Here is a 24,714-nt window from a genome sequence, read left to right as displayed (position 1 = left end):
TCTTTGTACTATCACTTGTTATAGTCAAGACTCTGAGGCCAGTGTCACTGAGAGATTAGGTCACAGAACATATTCATATTTTGGTGTCTTATTTTATAAAAAGACAGGCTCATCACTGTTAGCTTATTTTATTTTTTTTTTAAATTTTATTTGTTTGTTTATTTATTTGAGAGCGACAGACACAGAGAGAAAGACAGGTAGAGGGGGAGAGAGAGAATGGGCGCGCCAGGGCTTCCAGCCTCTGCAAACGAACTCCAGACGCGTGCGCCCCCTTGTGCATCTGGCTAATGTGGGACCTGGGGAACCGAGCCTCGAACCAGGGTCCTTAGGCTTCACAGGCAAGTGCTTAACTGCTAAGCCATCTCTCCAGCCCTTATTTTATTTTTTTGAGGTAGGGTCTCACTCTATCTTAGGCTGACAGCTTTTATGCTGATAGTCTATCATGGGTAAAAATAAGTAACATTTAGCTTTTAACACCCCTTTAATCCCAGTACTCAGGAGGCAGAGGTAGGAGAATCTCTGTGAGTTCAAGGCCAGTTTGAGACTACACGGTGAATTCCAGATCAGTTTGTGCTACAGCAGCACCCTACCTCAAAAAATAAAACAAAGGCTAGAGTGATGGCTTAGTGGTTAAGGCATTTGCCTGCAAAGCCAAAGGACCCAGGTTTGATTCTTCAGGAACCACATTAGCCAGATGTACAAGGGGGCATCACATCTGAAGTTCTTTGCAGTGGCTGCAGGCCCTGGTGTGCCCACTCTCTTTCTCTCTTCCTCATTTCTTTGTTAAATCAATCAATCAATCAACGAAATAAAAAAGTAGCATTTAGTTCTTGCATTAGGTAAAGTCTGATTTATTTTTATTTTCTTATTATCAAGTTTGATCTTGATTTCCTGTGAAGGTGATTTTTTTTTCAATAAGTAACAAATGAAATATCACTCTTTCTTAAATCATTGCTGTAAGGCTGGTACTATAAATCAATGGTAGAGTGCTTGCCTAGCATATACATGGCTCTAATTTATTATTATTATTATTATTATTTTGGTTTTTCGATTTTTCGAGGTAGGGTCTCATTCTAGCTCAGACTGACCTGGAATTCACTATGTAGTTTCAGCATGGCGTCAAACTCACAGTGTTCCTCCTACCTCTGCCTCACAGGTGCTGGGATTAAAGATATGTCCCACCACACTTGGTATACATGGCTCTAATTTTAATCCCTAGCAACGCAACACACACATTGCTTAAATCAGTGTGATATGCCAGGCCCACTCCTACTCCTGAAAAAAAAAAGAGTGCTTGCAAAAACAACTTTTTCTTGGTGCTAGATATCACCATTTTCTTTCTCCAGCTTTTCTGTGGATATTTTACCTCCTTAGTTCTATCCCCTTCTACAGTGGCTATATTATTAAATTATGATATAGATTATCCTACAGAGAAAGAGGCAGGCTGAATGTACCCTTAAGGAATAACTCTGAGTTGGTGGATACAGGGCCTGGCCTTCTATAGGTTGTGTAGTACCTTGTAGATTTCTTTAGTCTACTCTGTCATGTGAGTCTGTGGCTTTGGCTGCTGAGTATGCTGGTAATGTAGTTAAATGTAATATTTCTCTGTGTGTATATGCCTACAGTATATGTGCAGTACATTCTTTAAGTCTGGGTTTTATTTTGTGATTTGAAATGTAAAGAATTTATTAAAATTGCATAATCTGAGGGATGAAGAAATATTAAATCTGAAGTAAAATTGCCTTTATAATCACAAAATTAGGTCAGCTAATGTATACTATTATTAGTAGTGATAATCAATTATATGTTTTCTTTGAAATTTCTTTGTTATGGGAGAGCAGGTACAATTCAACAGTGCTGTGAAGCTATTGATCACCTAAGATGCATCATTGAAAAGAAGCATGTTTCTTTAAGCAAAGCAAAAAAACGACGTTTGCCACAGTAGGTGATATTGCTTAATTTTTATCTGCTAGAGGACAACCTGGGGTGGATATATGGAAGTACAGAAAAAATTAGTTTTCTAAAGAAGAAAATATGTGTTAAGAAGGAAGAGTCAGTATTCAAAGAATTTTAAATGCTGTATGTTTGAAAATGCCTAGTTGAAGGAATAAGATACTTGATTATGGTTGGAATAGATTGGAAATTAGTTTTGAAACCGAGACAGGCATTAATATTTTACCTGTGTTAATCTTAAATATAAGCTTCATGTGTAATCGTTTGACTACAATATTCATGAACTGTTATGCAGTAAACTTTGAAGTATAAGACCTGCCTCCTACTAAAATGCTGTCGGGGCGACACATACAGAGTTGTCCTGCCAGCACAGTGAGCAGAGCACAAGTAGTGCCTGCTTGTACATTTGGGAGCCAGTTCAGTTACTAACTCCTGTTTAGACTTCAGACTGGGGAATCAGTTAGCAGCCTGACCTAGAACTTTGTAAATAGGGTCCCAAGGAAGTCTCTAGAGAACCTTCTATTCTTAGTTACCCAAAGAATAAAATGTGAATGTTGATTTAAGATAAATTTTGGAGATTGAACACCTACATTTACCAAGTTCATGTGCGTGTCTATGGAAAATGCAGAGGTGAGCCCCAGTCTATCTGATTTCAAAATACATATTGTTCATCACTCCTTTTTACTATAGGTGGAGCATGAGTTGAATAATGCTCTGAGTAGTGATTTATTTATTTGATCATTTATTACTTTTAATTGTGATAAAATGCATGTATGTGTGTGTATATACATATATATAAAGTTTATCATATTAACCATTTCCTTAACCATTTTTAGGTAATAAAGTTTAGAAGTGTTTGGTTACACAACAATAAATGAACTTATCTCCAAAACTCTCTTCATTTTGTAAAGCTGAAACTCAGTACCCATTAAACAAACAAAAAAAGAACTAAATAGCAAAAAAAAAAAATTTTATTGCTTTTGTTTCTTGAGGTAGGATCTCACTGTAGCTCAGGCTGACTTGGAATTCACTATGTAGTCTCAGGGTGGCTTTGAACTCATGACAGTCCTTCTACCTTTGCTTCCAGAGTGCTGGGATTAAAGGTGTGCACCACCACACCCAGCTTAAAAATAGAATTTTGACAGACATGGAATTACTGAATTGAGAAACAGTTGTTCCATGCCAGGCTGGATATCATTCATTTGTTTTCCCTTGTCATTCTTATTTTCATCTCATTGGTATCTCATTGTCAGACAGGGCGGAGGTGCTCTGCATCAGCCCCTCTGGATGTCTGTAGGTATGCTGGCATGGTAGCACATGCCTGTAATCTCAGCATTTGGGAGATGGAGGCAGGTGAAATAGGAGTACAAGGCCAGCATTGGCTACATGATACAAACAAAAATAAACAAAATTGAATCCTCCATGGTATTCTATTAACTTAAGACATCTTTTTAGGTAGTTGGTTTTCAATCATTAGTATTAGAATTAGCTGGAAATCTAGTTAAAATACAGATTGCTGGGCAGGTTCCACCCCAGAATTTGTTTATGGGGCAATGTTAATTTTTAACTAGTTTGCACATGATGCTGGTACAGGAGGTCCAGGGGCCACACTTTGAAAAGTGCTGTTTTACATCCTAAAACTTTCATTTACTTCAAGGCACATTAGAAAGGAAACATGAAAACACTTGTTGCTTGTATTGTTAAATCAGTTTTTAATTTTTCCTTAGATTAAAAAAAATAGAGGTTGGTTATAGCTCAGTGGCAGAGTACTTGCCTACCACTGCAAGACCCAGACTCAGTCCTTAGCACTGCCACAAAATGCTTTTTTAAAATTTTTATTTATTTATTTGAGAGCGACAGACAGAGAGAGAGAAAGAGGGAGACAGAGAGAGAATGGGTGTGCCAGGGCCTCCACCCACTACAAACAAACTCCAGACACATGTGCCCCCTTGTGCATCTGGCTAACGTGGGTCCTGGGGAATCGAGCCTCAAACCGGGGTCCTCAGGCTTCACAGGCAAGTGCTTAACCACTAAGCCATCCCTCCAGCCCTTTATTTATTTATTTATTTTTTTTATTACTTGAGAGAGAGAGAGAGAATGGGTGTACCAGGGCCTTCAGCTGCTGCAAATGGAGCCCAGTTGTGTGCGTCCCCTTGTGCTCATGTATGACATTGCATGCTTGCATCAGTGTGTCTGGCTTATGGGGGACCTAGAGATTCAAATATGAGTACTTAGGCTTTGCAGGCAAACACCTTAACTGCTAAGCCATCTCTCCAGCCAGCACAATTTTTATTTTTATTTTTTTTTGGTTTTTTGAGGTAGGGTCTCACTCTAGCTCAGGCTGACCTGGAATTCACTATGGATTCTCAGGGTGGCCTCAAACTCATGATAATCCTCTGACCTCTGCCTCCTGAGTGCTGGAATTAGAGGTGTGTACCACCATGCCCAGCTTTTTTTCTCTTTAGAAATATTTTTTTATTTATTTGCAAAAGGAGAGAGAAGAAATGGGCACTTCAGGGCCTCTTGCTACTGCAAATGAACTCCAGTTGCATGCACCACATTGTGCATCTGGCTGTACATGGATAGTGGGGAGTTGAATCCAAGTCGTCAGTCTTTGCAAACAAGTACGTTTAACTTATGAGCCATCTTTCCTGACCTGGGGTGTAGCTTCTTTTCTTTTTCTTTTGTTATTTTTTTCATTGACAACTTCCATAATTGTAGTCAATAACCCATGATAATTCCCCCCTCCCAATAAGTCTCTTTTTTGATGTCATCATCTTCTCTATTATGATGGTCTTATATAGGTAGTGTCAGGTGCTGCAAGGTCATGGATATCCAGGCCATTTTGTGTCTGGGTGTGCACGTTGTAAGGAGTCCTACCCTTTCTTTACCTCTTACATTTTTTCTGTCACCTCTTCCATAATGGACCTTGTGCATAGAAGGTGTGATTGAGATATTTCAGTGCTGAGCATTCCTCTATCACTTCTTCTCAGCACCATAGCGCCTTCAAGTCATCTTAAGGTCAGTGTCATCTGAAAAGAGAAGCTTCTCTAACCAAAAGTGAAAGTTACATTAATATATGGGTGTGAACACTAAGAGAAGTGCTTACTGGGCAGTTTGTGAGCATAGTATACATATTTGCCCAGACACCAGCAGACGTTATACCCCAATAGCTTATGACTACCTCATTGTAGGTCTTCAGTATCAGGGATGTATTCCCTCCCATGGAGCCGGCCTTCAGTCCAATTAGAGGGTGGCTGATTTCCCCCATAACAGCCATGCCACTGTTATACCCATTGGCTCATTTGACCTAGCTGACCAAATTTAAGGCTTGCAGTGTCCACTGTTGAGTATCTTCACTGGTGATTTCTCTCTCTCTCTCTCCCATTGAGCTGCATGCAATGTGGCTTTTTCCAGCTTTCTGTCAGCTAGTCTACATGGAGGAGGTTATTAGCTCAGTTTCAGCAGGATTTGTCAGTGGCCTTGCAGCCCAAGTATGTGGAGTCTTCAGCAGTAAGGTCTTACCATCTATTTCTGGTGGGAAACCAAGAAACTCAGCAATGGCCTATAATGTTTTGGGGGCATCAGGGTCCTCCCTGATCAACAACTCACTGGAAGGTATCCCATCCCTGACACTGAAAATTTTCTAGTAACAATCTATGGCTTCTGAGTGTTCCATTGTCCAAAAAAGTAGGTTTCCATATGACTTATTTATATCCTTTTAGATTTTGATTAGCCCTCATTCTGCCTTTCCTTTACTCTGTCTTTCTTTCCTTGACCTCACTTAGGCCTTTCCACCCCATAAAATTATTTTAAATTTAAAAAATATATATTGAGCTGTGTGTAGTGGTGCACCCCTTTCATCCCAGCATTTTGGAGGAAGAGATAGAAGGATCACCATGAGTTCAAGGCCACCCTGAGACTACATAGTGAATTCTAGGTCAGCCTGGGCTAGAGTGAGACCTTACTTTAAAGAAAATAAATAAACAAGGAAAATATATTGAGCTGGGAACACATCTTTAATCTCAGCATTTGGACAGCTGAGGTAGGTTACCTAAGTGAGTGCCAGGTCAACATGGGCTAAAGTGAGACCCTACCTCAAAAAATATAAAAAACAGAAGTCAGAATAGAAATAGATTGAGATGAAAGTTTTCAGCTTTTAGGCCTATGATACATTACTTATATTTTAATAATAATACATTTAAAAATGAATTGGAATGGGAGAAAAATTGCTCAGTGGTTAGGGCACTTGCATGCAAAGCCCAGGTTTGATTCTCCAGTACCCACATAAAGCCAGATGCACATGTATCTGGAGTTCATTTGCAGGGGCTGGATGCCCTAGTGTGCCCATTCTTTCTTTCTCTGTCTCTCTGCTTACAAATAAAATATTTTAAAAAATGAATTGGGTGCCTTTTACATGTGTTATGGTAGAGTTGAGTGTATGACATCTAGATTCTTAGTTAGGTGTATGCTGAATGTTGGAATGGTGTGTTAATGAGAATATGTCCCTTCTTTGTAGAGGATTCCAGTCTTCATCATTGCTGTGCTTATCAGATCTGGTCAAGTGGCTGTTTGTTCACTGCGGAAGGCCCCAGACAGAATGTCGGCACAAGTCCTTAGAACTCTTTTATAAATTTGTTCCTTTACTCCCAGGTATGTTTATTATTAGCGTGGTATGAAATGACAGGTTTTGCTTTTGCTACTTTAGAGTTAGAGATGTATTAAAACCATTATGAGAGTCTGGAGAGATGGTTTAGTGGTTTTAAAGGCCCTTGCTGGCAAAGCTTGATGGTGTAAGTTCAATTCTCTATTACTCATGTAAAGCCAGAGGTACAAAGTGGGGCATGAATTGTCTGGAGTTTGTTTGCAGTAGCAAGAGGCCTTGGCATGCCCATTCCCCTCTCTGCCTCTTTTTCTCTCTCTGCTTATAAATTAAATAAATATTTAAAAACTGTGATGATTCTGTTTAAATAAATATTTTAAGTTCTCCTCTCTGTCCTTTTCTCCTTCTTAACTCCTTCTCTTAGTTCTTTTCTTTCTTCCTCTTTTGTTTTACTTAATACAGGCTGGTCTTGAATTCAACAAGCCTTCTGCCTTGGTCTTCTGAGTGCTGGAATTACAGACATGTGCCACTCTTCCCAGCCAAATAATACCTTTTTAAGAAACACAAAAGTAAATATGTTCATTACTTATTTCAGATTTGTATGACAGATGATGAATTAAGAAATCAGTTAGGGCTAGGGAGATGGCTCCTGATATGATACTTGCCACACAAGTCATGAAAACCTGAGTTTGGTTCCCCAGCACTGGCATAAATAACAGTTGTGGTGACACACACCTGTAATCTAGCCCTGGCGAGGAGGAGACAGGAGAATCTTTGGGGCTTGCTGACTAGCTAATCTAGCCAAATCAATGAGAAACCCTGTCTCAGAAATTAGGTAGAGAGCAAGTGAAGAAACATAATGTTCGCCCCTGGCTTCCACACACGTGTGCCCACATAGGCACAAACATGTATAATCACACATATACACACAAAGGTATTTAATATATCAGGAACAAATGTATTATTGTGTGTTCCCCATGAAGTCCAAACCAAGTATGACAGTTGTGAAATAAGGCAGTTGTATTTCCATTTGCAACTGGGCCCTGACTTTTTCCCTTGGTAAAGACTGTACCAGTTCAGAACTATGGCACATTGTATAGTGTGTGTTTTTGAGTAGGAAAGGTGCTTATTGCTCAGCAATATGTGGGGTTGAGTTTTGTTATATGGGTTTTGTCTTCATAAAATAAGAGGAAAAAATTACTTTGTGTATTTCTGGGCTTTAAAACTTAGGACATTTTACATATTGTGCTTTATATAATTGTGTATCATATGGTATGTGTAATACATTGTAATTGTATTTTTACTTTATTTCTAGATGTGGTATAAAATATGTAGTATAAATTTATCTATGTAGTGGAAATGTATTTTTTTAGCAAATTATTTAAAACCCTACTAGTATTTTAAGTTTGCTTAATCTGCTATGTCATTATCATAACCACAATAACATAGACTGGTGGAATGGGCAGCATTTTTCCCTACTCTGAGACACAGGTATTTTTAGGTGGAAGTGCTTCTGTGACTCCTGTATGCACTGTTTCTAGTGACACCAGCTTCACTGATCTGAGACTTTTCTTTTTTTTTCAAGGTAGGGTCTTGGTTTAGCCCAGGCTGTGCTGGGATTCACTATGTAGTGTCAGGGTGGTCTCGAACTCATGGTGATCCTTTTGTACCTTTGCCTCTAGAGTGCTGGGATTAAAGGTATGCACTACCATGTCTAGTGATCTGAGACATTTCTTTTGCTCTTTGTCAGCTTCCTGTAAGTTCCTCATATATTTTTGAATTAAACTGACCTCTTTCAAAATTGTTTTTTGTAAACTAAGATTCTAAGTGGTAGGCAAGCCTTGCTCTTCACACATTTTTACTCATAAAATGTACTTTTCCTTATACCTTCCTTTTTTTTGTTTTTCGAGGTAGGGTCTCACTGTAGCTCAGGCTGACCTGGAATCCACTATATAGTCTCAAACTCATAGCAATCCTCCTACCTCTGCCTCCTGAGTGCTGGGATTAAAGGCGTGCACTACCACACCCGGCTTCCTTATATCTTCTATAGCCTTTCAGGTTGTATCTCTTCCTTATATAGCTTTCCCATAGGGTATATTTTGGTACATTTCTTTAACTTTTGCACTGGAGCGCTAAGGCACATGAACACCCCAGACCTGTGGGATGTGACAGTGGGCACAGGCTTGTCTGTACTATGAATGTCAGACTGTTGGGGAGTCATGAGTCTTAGTGTCTTCGTAATATGTTAAACACTTAGGGCAAGTGGGAACGTGCCACACAAAGGTCAGAGGCAGATGGCTCATTAGGAGGAGGCTGAGAGGGAGCTCTTTTTTTTGGGAGAGGATGGAGCGAGGGTTCCTTTTGAGGTAGGAACTCTGATAGTCCAGCCTAGCCTTGGACTTTCCATGTAGCTGAGGATGGCCTTGAATTTTTTATCCCCTTGCTTCCTCCTGGGTGCTGGGATTGCCGGCGTGTATAATCTTGCCTAGCTGAGAGTGAGAGCTTGATAATGTTTTTCTACATTTTGGCCTTGTTCTCTTTCTACTAAGGTTTCTTCTCTCTCTAGATCTGCCCACATCCTTTTAATGCTTTGTCTTCTGTTTCTTGTTAGCAGTTAATAGAGAATTTAAATACTATGTTGTTTACTTCTATGTTATTATTATGATTATAGTTCTCTTTGACTCTTAGTGAAAATAATGGGTAGAATGTTTCCTTTTAATATATAAAATGTCCTCTTCTTAATACACCAGATACACATTTTGTCTTGGATTTGCCTGACTTTACTAGTGGAAGAATGATGTATCTTCTTCAGAGTCATTGGTTTATAACATGCAAAATACAATTTTATGTATTTCTTCCTTTAGTTTAGAGAATGTGCAATACCAAAGGATAGTTGCTTTGAAAAGCAGGTCATTTGAGTTTTGTTTTATTCCTTACACAAACATGTAGTCACTGCTGGCCTGGTCACATGTTCAACAGCTGGGTGTATTTGGTGTACTTATATTATTTCACTTGAGCCCTCAAGTGCAAGGACAGCCTGGGCAACATAGCAATACCTTGCCTCTAAATAAATAAGTAAATAGGCACATGTTTAATAATAACTCATTTAATCTCTATAGTAACTTGAGAGATTGCTATTCTTACTTTTGGACAAGATGCAGAGGCCAGATGCCCATAGTAATGAGCAGCAGCCTTGGAAATCAAGAGTCATGTTACTCAGCACTCCAGAGAATGATAGGGCACAGTATTAGTTTATTGCTATTCCAGGTGGTATTTTGACAGTGTTTAAAGAAACTGAGGAGAATGATTTTGGTGGAAATACCTCTTGGGAGCAACTATAGTAAAACAAGTTATGACTGCCATAGCAAAATAAAAGATTATCCTATATAATTTTGAAATTTTAACTAGATTCATTGATTAAAGAGGTTTAATTAGGGCTGGAGAAATGGCTTCGTGGTTAAGGCACTTGCCTGTGAAGCCTAAGGACCCATGTTTGATTCTCCAGATCCCATGTAAACCAGATGTAAAAAAGTGAGGCAAGTGCAAGGTTGCATATGCCCAGTAGGTGGCACAGGCGTCTAGTTCAACTGCAGTGGCTGAAGCTCTGGCATGCCAATTCTCTCTCTCCCTGTTTCTCTCTTTCTAAAATAAAGAAGAGGTTCAATCATATGGAAATCATATGTATGTTTTATCTTGATTCTTAGGCAACAAATCCCCTTCTTTATGGTTGAAAGATATCATCAAAAATGAAGGCATTTCATTTCTCATAAACATATTTGAAGGGGGTGGTAGTAGCTGTGATCAGCCATCGGGCATCCTTACCCAGCCAACCCTCTTCCATTTGCGAGAGATGTTCAGCCTGCAAACAACCCGGCAGTGGCTAGACCTGCTTCTGGCTGCGCTGGAATGCTACAACACATTTATTAAGGAAAAGGCTGTGGAAGTGCATGAGGTCCTTGGTAGGTATAATTTACACTTATATTATCATTGCCTGGTTCCCTTGGGAGTTGTCCCAGGTAGACAGCTCACTGCCATGTCAAAATATCACTAACAACATTTGTAACAGACATTAGCTACTTAGTGCTGTATTAAGAGCTCTAGGTTGTTTTCTTCACCACTGAGCTGTATCCCACTTTGTATGCATGCAGGTGGAGACCAAAGGACAACCTCAGACATCATTCTTTTTTTTTTTTTTTTTTTTTTTGGTTTTCTGACGTAGGGTGTCACTCTAGCTCAGGCTGACTTGGAATTCAGGGTGGTCTCGAACTCATGGCCATCCTCCTACCTCTGCCTCCCAAGTGCTAGGATTAAAGGCATGTATCACCACACCCGGCTTTCAGACATCATTCTTTAGGAAAACCGTCCACTTATTTTTATTTATTTATTTTTTTTAATTAGGGTCTTTCTGTAGCCAAGATTTAACTGGGAGTCACTCTGTAGTCTTAGGCTGGCTTCAAACTCATAATGATCTTCCTACTTTTGCCTCCATGCTCGGCTCCACCTTTTTTTTTTTTTTTTTTTTTTTGAGACAGGGTCTTGCATTGTCCTGGTGCTTACCAGTTTGGCCAGACTGACTGGCCTCAGGGATCCATTTTCTGCCTCTTTAGTGGTAGGACTACAAGTGTGTGTTACCATGCTTGACATTTTTGTATGGATTCTGGGCATTGGACCCAGTTGCTCATCCTTCCACAGCAAGTATTTTGCTAAGTTATGCCACAAGACCCTGTGTATTAATATTTTGATGTAATTATTCCTAGGTACCGAAGCACAGTCTTCACTTTTGAAGTCAGTGGCTTTCTTTTTAGAAAGCATTGCTTTGCATGATATCAAAGCAGTGGAACAGTGCTTTGGCACTGGGTTGATAGGTGGCCCACCCAGCATACAAGAAGAGGAAAAGTACAACTACAGCAAATGCACAGTCTTAGTCCGGATTTTGGAATTTACCACAACTCTGCTAAACACTTCCTTGGAAAGTTGGAAGGTAAGTTGTCACCTGCTGCTCCATTAATTTGTGGTTAGTGCTTGATACTGGAAAAATGCTTTTATTTATTTATTTTATTTTGAGGAAGGGTCTCATTGTTGCTTAGGCTGACCATGAACTCATGGTGACTGTCCTACCTCAGCCTTCTGAGTGCAGTAGGCATGAGGTACCATGTTTCGTGAAAATGCTTTTAAAAGTTCCTCCTAGATTGTTAGCCATCAGAGAAAGGCTGAACAAAACTACATTGAAAAAGAGAAATTATATTGAGATTCTGTCTTAACTTAGATGGAATGACTTTACTTTCTTTTTAAAAAGTACTTATTTGTGAGCAGAGAGAGAGAGAGATAGGAAACAGAATGAGCATGCCAGGACCTCCAGCTGCTGCAAATGGACTCCAGACACACGCACCACCTTGTATATCTGGCTCTACATGAGTACTGGGGAATTGAACTCAGGTCATGAGGCTTTGCAAGCAATAACCTTAACTACTGAGTCATCTCTCCAGCCCTCTTTCCTATTTAAAAATATAATGCCTCTCTTTGTCTAGCTCGTTGTCCTCCAACCTCTTTCAAATAAATAAAAGTACTTTTAGAAAGTTTTAAAAAGGTGTTCTTTTCATACAAGACAGCCTGGTAGCTCCTGTATTTCCTGAATAAAACTTATACATTGCTTCAGAAAAAAAAGTTTTTAAAATATTTTTTATTTACTTATTTGCAAGGAGAGAGAAAGAGAGAAGTAGAATATAAGATAGGGAATGAATGTACCAGGGTTTCTTGCCACTTCAAATAAACTCCAGTTGCATGTGCTACTTTGTGTATCTGGGTTTTATGGTGTTACTGGGGAATTGATCCTAGTTTATCAGGCTTTCCAAGCAAGTACCTTTAACTGCTGAGCTCTCTCTCCAGCCCCCAGAATGACTTTAAACAGCAGCAAAATAAGTGAGGATGCAGGGAAAAGGCACTGTTTTATGCTTTTGGGGTGGAGGAACTGCAGATAATGTTTTAGTGGTAGAGTGCTTGCTTAGTATGAACTAGGCCTTGGAATCAAAGTCTTAACATTATAAATAAGCAAACAGGTAAAAAAATTTATACTTTTGGGTAGGAATGTAAACTAGTTCAGTTACTGTGGAAATCAGTATGGATATTCTTCAAAAAATTGAAAGTACAACTACCATATGATCCAGCCATACCAATCCTAGATATAACCTAAAGGAATCAAAGTCAGCACACAATAGTTATTTGCATACCCATATTTATTGCAGCACTGATTACAATAGTCAAGTTATGGAATCAGTCTTGGTGCCCATCAGTAAATGAGTTGATAAGAATTGATCCTAGATGATAAGAATATGTATTTCTATATACAATGAAGTGCTATTCATTGTAAAGAAGAGTGAAATCACATCATTTACAGGGAAATGAATGGAACTTGATGTAATCATATTAAGTAAAACAAGCCAGACTTTTACATGAGGAAATGGGAGAGAAGAGAGGTAAGAGAAAAAGAGAAAACTTGAGAGTAGAAGGGGAGTGGCTTTTAGAGAAAAAGAGATTTAGGGGGAATGGGATGGGGGAGAAGAAGGCAAGCAGTTGTGGGGTTTCACTCTAGTCCAGGCTGACCTGGAATTTACTATGTAAACTCAGGGTGCCCTTGAACTCACAGCGATCCTCCTACCTCTGCCTTCCAAGTGCTGGGATTAAAGGCATGTGCCACCATGCCTGACTCTTCTTCCTTTCTTTTTTTTTTTTTGAGGTATGGTCTCTAGCCCAGACTGACCTGGTATTCACTATGTAGTCTCAGGATGGCCTTGATCCTCCTACCTCTGTCTCCCCAGCTGAGATTAAAGGCATGTGTCACCATGCCCAGTTTATGTTTGTTTTGTTTTATTTTGTTTTCGTTAGTCTTTTATATTTTTTAAATATTTTATTTATTTATTTATTTGACAGAGAAAGAGGGAGAGAGAGAGAGAATGGGCGCACCAGGGCCTCCAGCCACTGCAAATGAACTCCAGATGCATGTGCCACCTTGTATGTCTGGCTTACATAGGTCCTGGGGAATCGAACCAGGGTCCTTTGGCTTTGCCAGCAAATGCCTTAACCACTAAGCCATCCCTCCAGCCCCCATCTTTTATTTTTGATCAGCATTTGTTAAATGTATGTATGAAACTGTCACAGTATAACCCATTACTCTGTTAATATTTGAGTGAGAAGTGGCTTTGGCTTCTTTAAAACTTACTTATTTAATTTTAAAGAATAGTCTTACTCTAGCCTAAGCTGACCTGGAACTTACTCTGTATCTTCTGGCCACTCTCAGATTCACAGTATCCTCTTATGTCAGCTTCCTGAGTGCTAGGATTAAAGGTATATGGAACCAAGCCCAGCTTTACTTTGGAACTTTTAAAAAATATATTTTTTAAATTTTTATTCATGTATAAGAGAGAGAAAAAAAGTATGGGGGAAAGAGAAAGAGAGACTAGGCACGCTAGGACCACTAGCCACTGAAGACAATTTCTGGATGCATTTCCCACCATGGGTATCTGGCTTTCGTGGGTACTGGGGGCATCAAACCTGGATCCTTAGGCTTTGCATGTAAACACTTTATTAACCGCTATGCCAACCCCCCCACCTTTCAAAATATTTTTAAATTTTTATTTATTTATTTATGAGAGAGTTTTTTAAATTACTTATTTGAAAACATATATTGCTATAGACAAGAGATACAGACAGAGAGAATGGGTATACCAGAACCTCCAGCTGTTGCAAACAAACTCCAGATGCATGAACCACTTTGCATCTGGCTCTATGTGGCTACTGGGGAATTGAGCTCCGATCATTAGGTTTTAGAAGCAAGCAACTTAACTGCTCAGCCATCTACCCAGCTCTGTTTTGGAACTTTTGATTCCTAGAAATTTTCTGTTATTTTCATTACAAATAAAATCTGTATATCTTTTTGGTAAGCAACATGATGTTTTGATACATGTTTATGTGGTGGGATGATTAAATCAAGCAAATTAACATTTATTACTTTATGTATGTGCCATTTTTTTGTGAGAACACTTAACATCTAATCTTATGGCAATTTATGGTATGCACTGTTATTAATTATATCATCATGATATACAAGCTGTGTTTGAAAATAGATGTTGAGGATCCCTAGTCTGAAAAGCTCTAAAACCTAAAATGTTAGAACATCTTACAAGACTTGGGAAAGTTTTACATTTTGGAGCATTTCAAATTTCAAATTTTCAAAGCAGGGATGATCATATGGCAGTCTACATAGGTATTCAAAAACCTGAAAAGATTGAAATCCAAAATCATGCTTCCAGTTTTTTAAATTTTTTAATTCAAGTTATTAATCTTAGAATGATTTAAGTCTTTAAAATTTTTTTTTTTTTTTTTGGTTTTTCAAGATACTGTCTCAATGTAGCTCAGGCTAACCTCGAATTCACCATGTAGTCTCAGGGTGGCCGTAAACTCACAGCGATCCTCCTACCTCTGACTCCCTAGTGCTGGGATTAAAGGCGTGTACCACCATGCCCAGCACAATTTAAGTCTTATGAAAACACTTCAACATTATATTGTAGTCAGTTTGTGGGACTGTAATGACCTCAGTTGCCCTTAGCACTCATAGAATGGTATCACTGTTGTCAGCTGTTTCTAAATCACTGTGAAAACATTCAGATAAGCAGATCACTTGACTGGCTGATGCTCCCAATTTTTTTTTTTTTTTTTTTTTTTAACATACGTTCTTGCTCTAGCTCAGGCTGACCTGGACATCACTATGTATTTTCAGACTGGCCTTGAACTCATAGCGATCCTCCTATCTCTACCTTCAAAGTGCTAGGATTAAGGGTGCATAATACCACTCCTGGTTCCCCCCTCCCAAATTTTTCTTTGATATTTTGGTTTTTCAAGGTAGTATCTCTTTCTACCCAGGCTGACCTGGAATTCACTATGTAGTGTCAGGCTGGCCTCAAACTCATGTCAATCTTCCTACCTCCCCCTCCCAAGTGCTGGGATTAATGGTGTGTGACACACCACACCCAGTTCCATGAGCAGCTGGTTTCCCCCATAACAGACAAACCATTATTGTGCCCATTGGCTCATTTTGGCCTGTCTGGCCAAATTTAAGGCTTGCAGTGTCAACTGTTGACTATCTTCACTGGTGATTTCTCCTCTCTCTCCCCCACTGAACTGCATGCAGGGTAGCTTTTTCCACCTTTCTGTCAGCTGAGCTACATAGAGGAGGTTTCAGCTCAGCTCCAGCAGGATTTCTCATGACCTTGCAGCCCAAGTATGTGGAGTCTTCAGCAACAGGGTCTTACCATTTATTCCTGGTGGGAAACCAAGGTCCTAGGTAATGGCCTGTAATGTTTTGGAGGTATCAGGGACCTCCCTGGCCAACAACTCACTGGAAGGTATCCCATCCCTGGCACTAAAAGTGTTCTAGTAATAATCTATGGATTCTGAGTGTTCCATTGTCCAAAAAAGTAGGTTTCCATATGATTTAATCAGACCCTCTTAGATTTTGATTAGCTCTCTCTCCACATTTTCTTTACTCAATCTTTTTTCCTGACCTCACTTGGGCCGTTTTACCTCCATTAATGTTCTTCTACTTACATACACACACACACACACACACACACACGCGCGCGCGCGCGCGCGCCATCCTATTAAGCCCCTTCCCCTTCTATTCCCTTTATATCACCTTTTTAGCTTACTGGCCTCTGATACAAAGTTTTCTTCCTATTCACATAGAAGTCCAATCATTTGTAGGTAGGATCCACATATGAGAGAGAACATGTGACGGTTGGCTTTCTGGGCCTGGGTTACCTCATTAAGTATAATGCTTTCCAGATCCATCCATTTCCCTGCAAATTTCATAACTGCATTTTCCTTTACTGCTGAGTAGAACTCCATAGTACAAATGTGCCACATCTTCATTATCCATTCATCAGTTGTGTATCTCTAAGGTTATGAGACAAGTCCTTAGGATATATGCCTAGGAGTGGTATAGCTGGGTCAGATGGCAGATCTACTTTTAGCTGTGTCAGGAATTTCCACACTGTTTTCCACAATGGCTGGACCACATTGCATTCCCATCAATAATGTAAAAGGGTTCCTCTTTTTCAGCAACCTTGCCACTATTTATGGTCATTTGTCTTCATCATGGTAGCCAATCTGACAGGAGTGAGATGGAATTTCAACATTGTTTTAATCTGAATTTCCCTGATCACTGGGGATGTAGAACATTTTTTAGATGCTTATATGCCATCTATATTTCTTCTTTTGCAAACTCTCTATTTAGTTCCATAGCCATTTTTTAATTGGATTCTTTGTATATTCTAGATATTAATCCTGTATTGGATGTATAGCTGAAAAAGATTTTCTCCCATTCTGTAGTCTGTCTCTTTGCTTTATTCACAGTGTTCTTTGCTAAACAAAAGCTTTGTAATATCATGAGGTCCCAGCAGTTGATCTGTGGTTTTTATTTCCTGAGCAATTGGGGTTATATTCAGGAAGTCTTTGCCAATACCACTTTCCCCTTCTCTTTCCTCTAGCAATTTCAGAGTTTCAGGTCTGGTATTAAGGTCTTTGAGCCATTTGGACTTAATTCTTGTACATGGAGAGAGATAAAGATCTATTTTCATCCTCCTACAGATGCATATTCAGTTTTCCCAGCATCATTTACTGAAGAGAGGCTGTCTTTTCTCCAATAAGTATTTTTGGCATTTTCATGGAAGCTCAGGTTGTTATAGCTACCTGGACTTACATCTGGGTTCTCTATTCTGTTCCATTTATCTATATGTCTGTTTTTGTGCCAGTACCATGTAGGTTTTGTTACTATGGCTCTGTAATATAGATACGGTGATACCGCCAGCCTTATTTTTGTTACTCAGAATTGTTTTAGATATTCGAGGTTTTTTGTGCTTCCAAATGAATTTTTGGATTTTTTTTTTCTATTTCCATGAAGAATGCTATTGGAATTTTGATGGGGATTGCATTAAATGTGTAGATTGCTTTTGGCAAGATTGCCATTTTCACAATATTGATTCTTCCAATCCAAGAACAAGGGATGTTCTTCCATTTCCTAGTGTCTTCTCCAATTTCTTACTTGTGTGTTTTAAAGTTTTCATTGTAGAGATCCTTCACTTCCATGGTTAGGTTTATTCCATGGTTTTTGTTTTTTTTTTTTGGTTTTTCTTTTTTTTTTTTTTTGAGGTAGGGTCTCACTCCGGTCCAGGCTGACCTGGAATTAACTCTGTAGTCTCAGGGTGGCCTTGAACTCATGGTGATCTTCCTACCTCTGCCTCCCAAGTGCTGGGATTAAAGGCATGCGCCAAAAAAAAAAAAAAAAAAAAGGCATGCGCCACCACGCCCAGCTCTAATTTTATTTTTTTAATGCAATTGTGAATGGGATTGATTCTCTGATTGCATCCTCTGTGTGTTTGTTGTTAGCATAATATAGGAAGGCTACTGATTTCTGTGTATTTATTTTATATTCTGCTGCAAAACTGTATTTGTTCAGTGCCCCGGCCAGAGGGGAGTTGAATAAGGACCCGAGGGGAAGTTAACCTGAATGGGAGAAGGCAAACAGACACATGAAGGAGACCATGCTAGGTGTTTGTCAAGGCCTCGAGATTTTATTTTTACATGTAGGTTTACATAAGGTTGTAGGGGAAGGGAGACATAATCAGGCCGAAGATCACAGAGTTACTGGTTAAACCGCAATGCCTTTGTTTCTTCATCAGCTACCGGCAGCATGGGGGAGTAATCAGCCAAGTATATGATCCCTTTGTTTCTGGTAGTTGAATATTAGGTGAGGAAGTAGAAACTTAACTTGCTATATGGCGGTTTCTGTTAACATGGCCGAGGTTTGGTTCATAGCTCCCAATATCTCCTTCCTTCTTTTATACAAAAAGAGGGGGAGGCCTGCTTTACAGCAGTGGACATTAACCAACTGGGTGAGTAGGGACCTGACACCTCCTGTGGGATGTCTTTTTCCCACAATCTTTGGCCCTTGGTACCTTTTGGGGAGGGGAGGCAGGGCCTATGTGGCTGGAGAGCGAGGCACAGCCATAGTGATAACAGTTATGGTACCAACCTCCATGTAAGTCAGATTTTTCTCTCAGGGAATTCAGAAGCGGTCAGAAAGGGACTTTCCCTTGTGGTGCTTTGCCTTACACCCATGTTGGTGCCCATATCACACTCACTTTATTGTGAGCCGATATGCATAGGTCTGAATCCTATGCAGCTCCTAAAGGAGGGGAGTCACCTGGCACATCGAAGCCCTGATCAATCAGGTCTAATCAATGATAGTAGATTTGGATGGGCTTGGAAATGATACTGTCAATCTGTCGTCGGATGAAGCGGACGAGCTTGTTAATTAAAAATGGTCCTAGTGTGAATATGAGAATGAGGCTAATTAGGAGTCCGACTAGGGTCATGAGAAGGGTGAATAGGGAGGACTTCCACCAATCATTGGCAGCTGATGAAAATTTTTGCTTTTGGAGATCTATGCTGATCTCATGTAATTTTTTTTTTAAATTTTTATTTTTATTAACATTTTCCATGATTATAAAATATATCCCATGGTAATTCCCTCCCTCCCCACCCCCACACTTTCCCATTTGAAATTCCATTCTCCATCATATTACCTCCCCATTATATTCATTGTAATTACATATGTACAATATCAACCTATTAAGTATCCTCCTCCCTTCCTTTCTCTATCATGTAATTTTTTAACTTGGGTTTCTATCAGACCTGTCTCATTAACGTAATAGCAACATTCTTCTCCCAGAAAGAGGCAAGTGCCTCCCTTTTCTCCGGTGAGCAGATCTAGTGCTCTCCGATTTTGTAAAGCTACATGGGTGACTGATGTTATCTGCTTTTGCAAGGAGGAGAGGGACTCAACAGAAGCTTCTATGGCTAATTGAAATTGTTTGGACAATTGTGCTATAGAGACCAGGGAGTGGCCTAGGGCTCCTCCGGCAAGGCCAGCAGCCTATGCGGAGGTTGCCAAGGAGATGCCTGCCACAAGGGGGAGGAAGACAGCTCTCTTCTGATGATCAGCAGGATGAAAGGCTAGTTCCAAAAGTTCAGCAGGAGTCCGAAGTGTCAATTGTGGCACCAAGTTTACTGGAAGGCAAAGTTGGTCAGAGAGGGATCTGGAGATATTTTTGTAGAGGGTTTTGTTACACCAGAAAAAGAAGCCTTCAGGGGCATAGAATGTGGAGGAATTAAGAGTCTTATTACAGAGGGAAGAATTGCCTCCATAGCAAAAGGGGAATTTGTTACGAAGAAAGTCAGAAAATAATGGAACTTCTGGGATGGGATTAATGGGATGCCCTGGAGTAGAGGAAAGATTAAGGGGGGGCAGGATAAGGAACAGCTGTAAGAGGGGGCTGCCTGAGGGCAGTACACAGAAAACAAGCAGAGGTATTACCAATTTTTGTCATTTCAGCAACCATTAGGCCTTCTCTCAGCAGGGCTAGCCAAGAGAAGGGGTGGGAGGCAGAAGATAACTGTGAGGAGAACTCCTTTTCAGCTTGTAGTATGTTAGAGTATACCTTGGACTGAATTTGGACATAGCTATGCCAAATATAGATCTTGCTAGAGTGCCAGTTTTGAATTTTGTTCATATACATGGCCCCTTGGACCATGGAGGTCCAGCGCAAGTCCCAGGGGTCCCAGATGATGAGGGAATACCCACTGTCAGTGCGCCAGAATTTATGGCCAGACCATCCGGTGCCCAGGATTTGACCCTTAGCGGGGACAGTGGCGCTCCAAATGGTACACCAGTGCCAAGGGCATCTGTCACTTTTTTCAGTATAATGGGTTTTGCATTTGTTGTGCTCCTGATCGAAGAGGAAGCACAGAACGGGAGCAACCTTATTTAAGTGATGTTTAAAGTCTGTAAGATTTAATAAAATAGGCTTGGAACAGCCTGTGGGCAGACAGTTGGCAGTAGCCAAAACGTGTCCGAATTGTTTTGTCTGATCATAGGTGTTCCAGTTTTCTATGAGATAGAATTGCCAGGCAAATGGGGATTTGGAGGGCCAAGCAGCTGGAAAATGTAGCAGTAGCAGCAGGCACCAGGAGAAGGTTGTCATTATGTTATATATGTCTAGAAAGAAACATTTGCAGGGTTAAAGCGAGAGCAACACATAGACACACGAGCACAACACAGACACAGAGGGCCCAATAGAGAGCTATGTGTCCTCGATGGTTAGATGAGCCTGTATCCTCCAGGGACGGTTCAATGATGCCGAACACAATGTGAATGGGAGTTGGCCTTTCCAGTAGGTTAGCTGTGTCCTCTGGGGCAGAGTCATCTTGAAGTCCTTCCAGCTTTGTCCTGTTAGGGATAAAGGGAGATTCTCTCAGGGAAGTGTTTCTTCCCTGGATATGTGAGATGTCACTGGAGGATTATCAGCTTGTTTTACAAGTCTCTCTGGCAGCCATCTCGCAGCATTTTCTTTGGTGTCAAACAAGCATACTGATCCTCGGCCCCAAATGAGTACTGGTTCTGGGCCATTCCATTTAAAGTTAAAGGATCTTTCCACATGGCTCTGGCAAAGGTATTTTTTTGTATTTGTGTGCCAAAAGTAGTCAGCAGCAGAATTTCCCTGAGTATCAAGGGTTAAAAAGTTTAGGACAAACAAGGCATGATGAAGGATATTTTTGGGGAAGCCTTTTATGGGGTATAAATCCCCCGTTTTTAACTTTTGGAGGGTGTTTTTAATAGTTTGATGGGCTTGCTCAACAATTCCTTGTCCCTGGGGATTGTATGGTATGCCTGTAATATGTTTAATTTTTAATTGATGACAGAAATTTTGGAATTTTTTTCAGTATATCCAGGACCATTATCAGTTTTAATAATTTGGGGCTTTCCCATGACACCAAGGCAATTGAGTACATGAGCAATGACATTTTTTGAAGCTTCTCCAGCATGGAGGCTGGCAAAAATGAATCCACTAAAGGTGTCCACAGTAGCATGAAGGTATTCTCAGCATTAGGATGAAACAACCTGTATATATCTGTCAGGTCCATTTGTTGTTTGACCTCATTTAATCCAGATGCATCTGTGTTTATATTTTTTGGTGGAATGACCTGTCTATTGAGAGTGGGGTGTTGAAATCACCCATTACAACTGTGTTTGGTGTTATCTGTGAACTTAGTTTTCATAGTGTTTGATGAAGTTGGGAGTCCCCATGTTAGGTGCGTATATGTTTAGGATTGTAATGTCTTCCTGTTGGAGTGTACCTTAAATCAATATAAAGTGACCTTCCTCATCTCTCTTAATGTTGGTTTAAAGTCTACCTTATTAGGATAGTGACCCCTACCTGTGTTCTAGGACCATTTGCTTGAAAAACTATTTTCCAACCTTTCAGCCTTAGATAGTATCCATTCGTTGCAGAAAGGTGAGTTTTGTGGAGGTAACAAATTGAAGGATCCTGTTTTTATTTTTTTTAATATTTTATTTTTAATTATTTATTTGACAGAAAGATGGGGAAAGAGAGGAAGAGAAGGAAAGGAAGGAGGGAGATAGAGGGGGGGGCATGCCAGGGCTCCAGTCACTACATACGAATTCCAGATGCATGCACCCCCTTGTGCATCTGGCTAACATGGGTATTGGGGAATTGAACCTGGGTCCTTTGCTTTGCAGACAGACACCTTAACTGCTGAGCCATCCCTGCAGCCCAGGATCCTGCTTTTTAAACTCAGTCTGCAAACCTATGTCTTTTGTTTGGGGCATTGGGGCTGTTGATATTAACAGTTGTTATTGAAAGTTGTGTATTTATTTTTTACCCTCTTTCTTGTTTTGCAGTTCTGGTTTTACCTTTGCTGTTTTGTATTAACTAGTATGGTTTGTTTTTTCAGGTTCCTTATATGTGTGCTTTTCTTTCTCTTCAGCATGGTGGGTCCTGTCAACTATTTTATGTAGAATTGGTTTTGTCTTCATATATTCCTTTAGCCTGCTTTTGTTGTGGAATGTCCTTATTTCTCTGCCCCGGCCAGTGGGGAGTTGAACAAGGACTCAAGGAGAAGCTAACCTGGGTGAAAGACAAACAGACACAAGAAGGAGACCATGCTAGGTGTTTGTCACGGCCTCGAGAGTTTATTCTTACATGTAGGTTTATATAGGGTTGTAGGGGGAAGGGGACGTGGTCAGGGCAAGGAGTTGTAGGGGGAAGGGGACATGGTCAGGGCAAGGAGTTGTAGGGGGAAGGGGACATAGTTAAGGCAAAGATCACAGAGTTACTGGTTAAACCGCAATGCCTTTGTTTCTTCTTTAGCTACCGGCAGGATGGGGGAATGTTTGGCCAGGTGTATGATCCCATTGTTTCTGGTACTTGACTATTAGGTGAGGAAGTAGAAACTTAACTTGCTATATGGCAGTCTTTGTTTCTGGTAGTTGAGTATTAGGTGAGGAAGTAGAAACTTTAACTTGCTATATGGCAGTCTCTGTTAACATGGCCGAGGTTTGGTTCATAGCTCCCAACATTTCTCCATCTGTTTGAATGGATAGCTTTGTAGGATAATGTAACCTTGGTTGACAGTTGTTATCTTTCACAACTTGGAATACATCACTCCAAGCCCTTCTGGCTTTTAAAGTTTGTATTGAGTAATCAGCTGTGGTCCTGATGGACTTGTCTTTGTATGTGAGTTGAGTTTTCTCTCTTAACTGCTTTCAATATATTTTCTTTGGTTTGTATGTTTGGTAGTTTTAATTATATGGTGAGAAGTGGTTCTTTCCAGGTTTTGTCTGTTTGGTGTTCTAAAGGCTTCCTATATGTGCATTGGCATCTCTTTCCCAATTTGGGGGAAATTTTCTTCTATGATTTTGTTAAATATACTTACTATGCCTTTGGAATGAAATTCTTCTCTTCTACTATACCCTGAATTCTTATGATTGATCTTTTCACAGTGTCCCAAATATCTTGAAATTCCCATTCATACTTTCCTATTTGTTTGTGTTTCTTTGTTGGACTATATTAGTTCTGCCACCTTGTCTTCTAGTTTAGATATTCTGTCCTCTCCTTCATCCATTCTACTGGTGAGATTTTCTATAGAGTTTTTTTATTTCACTGACTGTGTTTTTCTTCACTAGTATTTCTGACTGGTTTTTATTTATTATTTCTGTTTCCTTATTTCTGTCTTGTATTAACCTCCTTCTTTCATTAAATTGGTTTCCTGTGTCTTTGATTCCTTTGAACATATTTATAATCATTCTTTTTTTAAAAATTTTTTTCTGTTTTACTTATTTATTTGAGAGCGACAGACAGAGAGAGAAAGAGGCAGAGAGAGAGAGAAAGAATGGGCACGCCAGGGCCTCCAGCCACTGCAAACGAACTCCAGATGCTTGCGCCCTCTTGTGCATCTGGCTAACGTGGGTCCTGGGGAATCGAGCCTCAAACCGGGGTCCTTAGGCTTCACAGGCAAGCGCTTAACCGCTAAGCCATCTCTCCAGCCCTATAATCATTCTTTTGAAATCTTTCTCATGCATTTCCTCTAAGTCAGTCTCACTGGAGGTAAATTCTGATGCATTAATACTTTTTGGTGGATTTATATTGTCTTGATTTTTTTGTGTTTCTTGTATTATAATGTAGAGATCTTTGCATCTTGGAAAAATTTAATACTTGGATTTTCTAATTATCTGTAGTATTATTAGATGTATCAATCAATTTGCTATTATATATCTTCAGGATAGGAGGTTAAGGTGCTAGGTGTGGCTCCTAAGACTCTCAGAGGAATGACAAAAGTGACCCTATGTGTTGGATTTGCCTGCTATGAGAGTACTGAAATAGGCTGTGTGGAACAAAATACAGGTAGAGTCTAAAATTTAACTAAACAATGTACACATTCAATGAAAAGTAGCACAGAGTATTTATGCAAGATTAGGTATTATGACAACCAGATCCTCTAACAAAGTCACAGTCCCTAAGGATGTGTGTTGCCCCACACCCTTAGTCCTGTCAGCTGGGAGGCTAAGATTTCTGGTCTGTAGAGGCTTCCAAGTCAGTTTGTGACCAGGTGAGACCCTTCTCCAATGAACGACCGAAGAGGAAACAAAGGCAGTATAAACCAGGAAACATCACATGGCAAGCCCAAAATACAGGTTATTTAAGAATGGCAAATCCAGGCACCCATCAGATTTAACATATAATTTA

At 39.9% G+C, this 24,714-nt stretch overlaps 1 protein-coding gene across 1 annotated transcript in view; it reads left to right on the top strand.

The window, feature by feature from the left end:
* Positions 1-24,714, top strand: part of Prkdc (protein kinase, DNA-activated, catalytic subunit) — a 263,909-nt gene that overhangs the window by 70,761 nt on the left and 168,434 nt on the right. The window contains exons 28-31 of the mRNA XM_045144399.1: positions 1,842-1,941; positions 6,473-6,606; positions 10,261-10,515; positions 11,314-11,537. Coding sequence (XP_045000334.1) covers positions 1,842-1,941; positions 6,473-6,606; positions 10,261-10,515; positions 11,314-11,537 — 713 coding nt within the window. The remainder of the gene's footprint in view (positions 1-1,841; positions 1,942-6,472; positions 6,607-10,260; positions 10,516-11,313; positions 11,538-24,714) is intronic.

Source organism: Jaculus jaculus, chromosome 2, assembly GCF_020740685.1.
Source record: "Jaculus jaculus isolate mJacJac1 chromosome 2, mJacJac1.mat.Y.cur, whole genome shotgun sequence".
In the NCBI taxonomy this organism is placed as follows: Eukaryota; Metazoa; Chordata; class Mammalia; order Rodentia; family Dipodidae; genus Jaculus; species Jaculus jaculus.
This window is presented reverse-complemented; position numbering and strand designations above follow the sequence as displayed.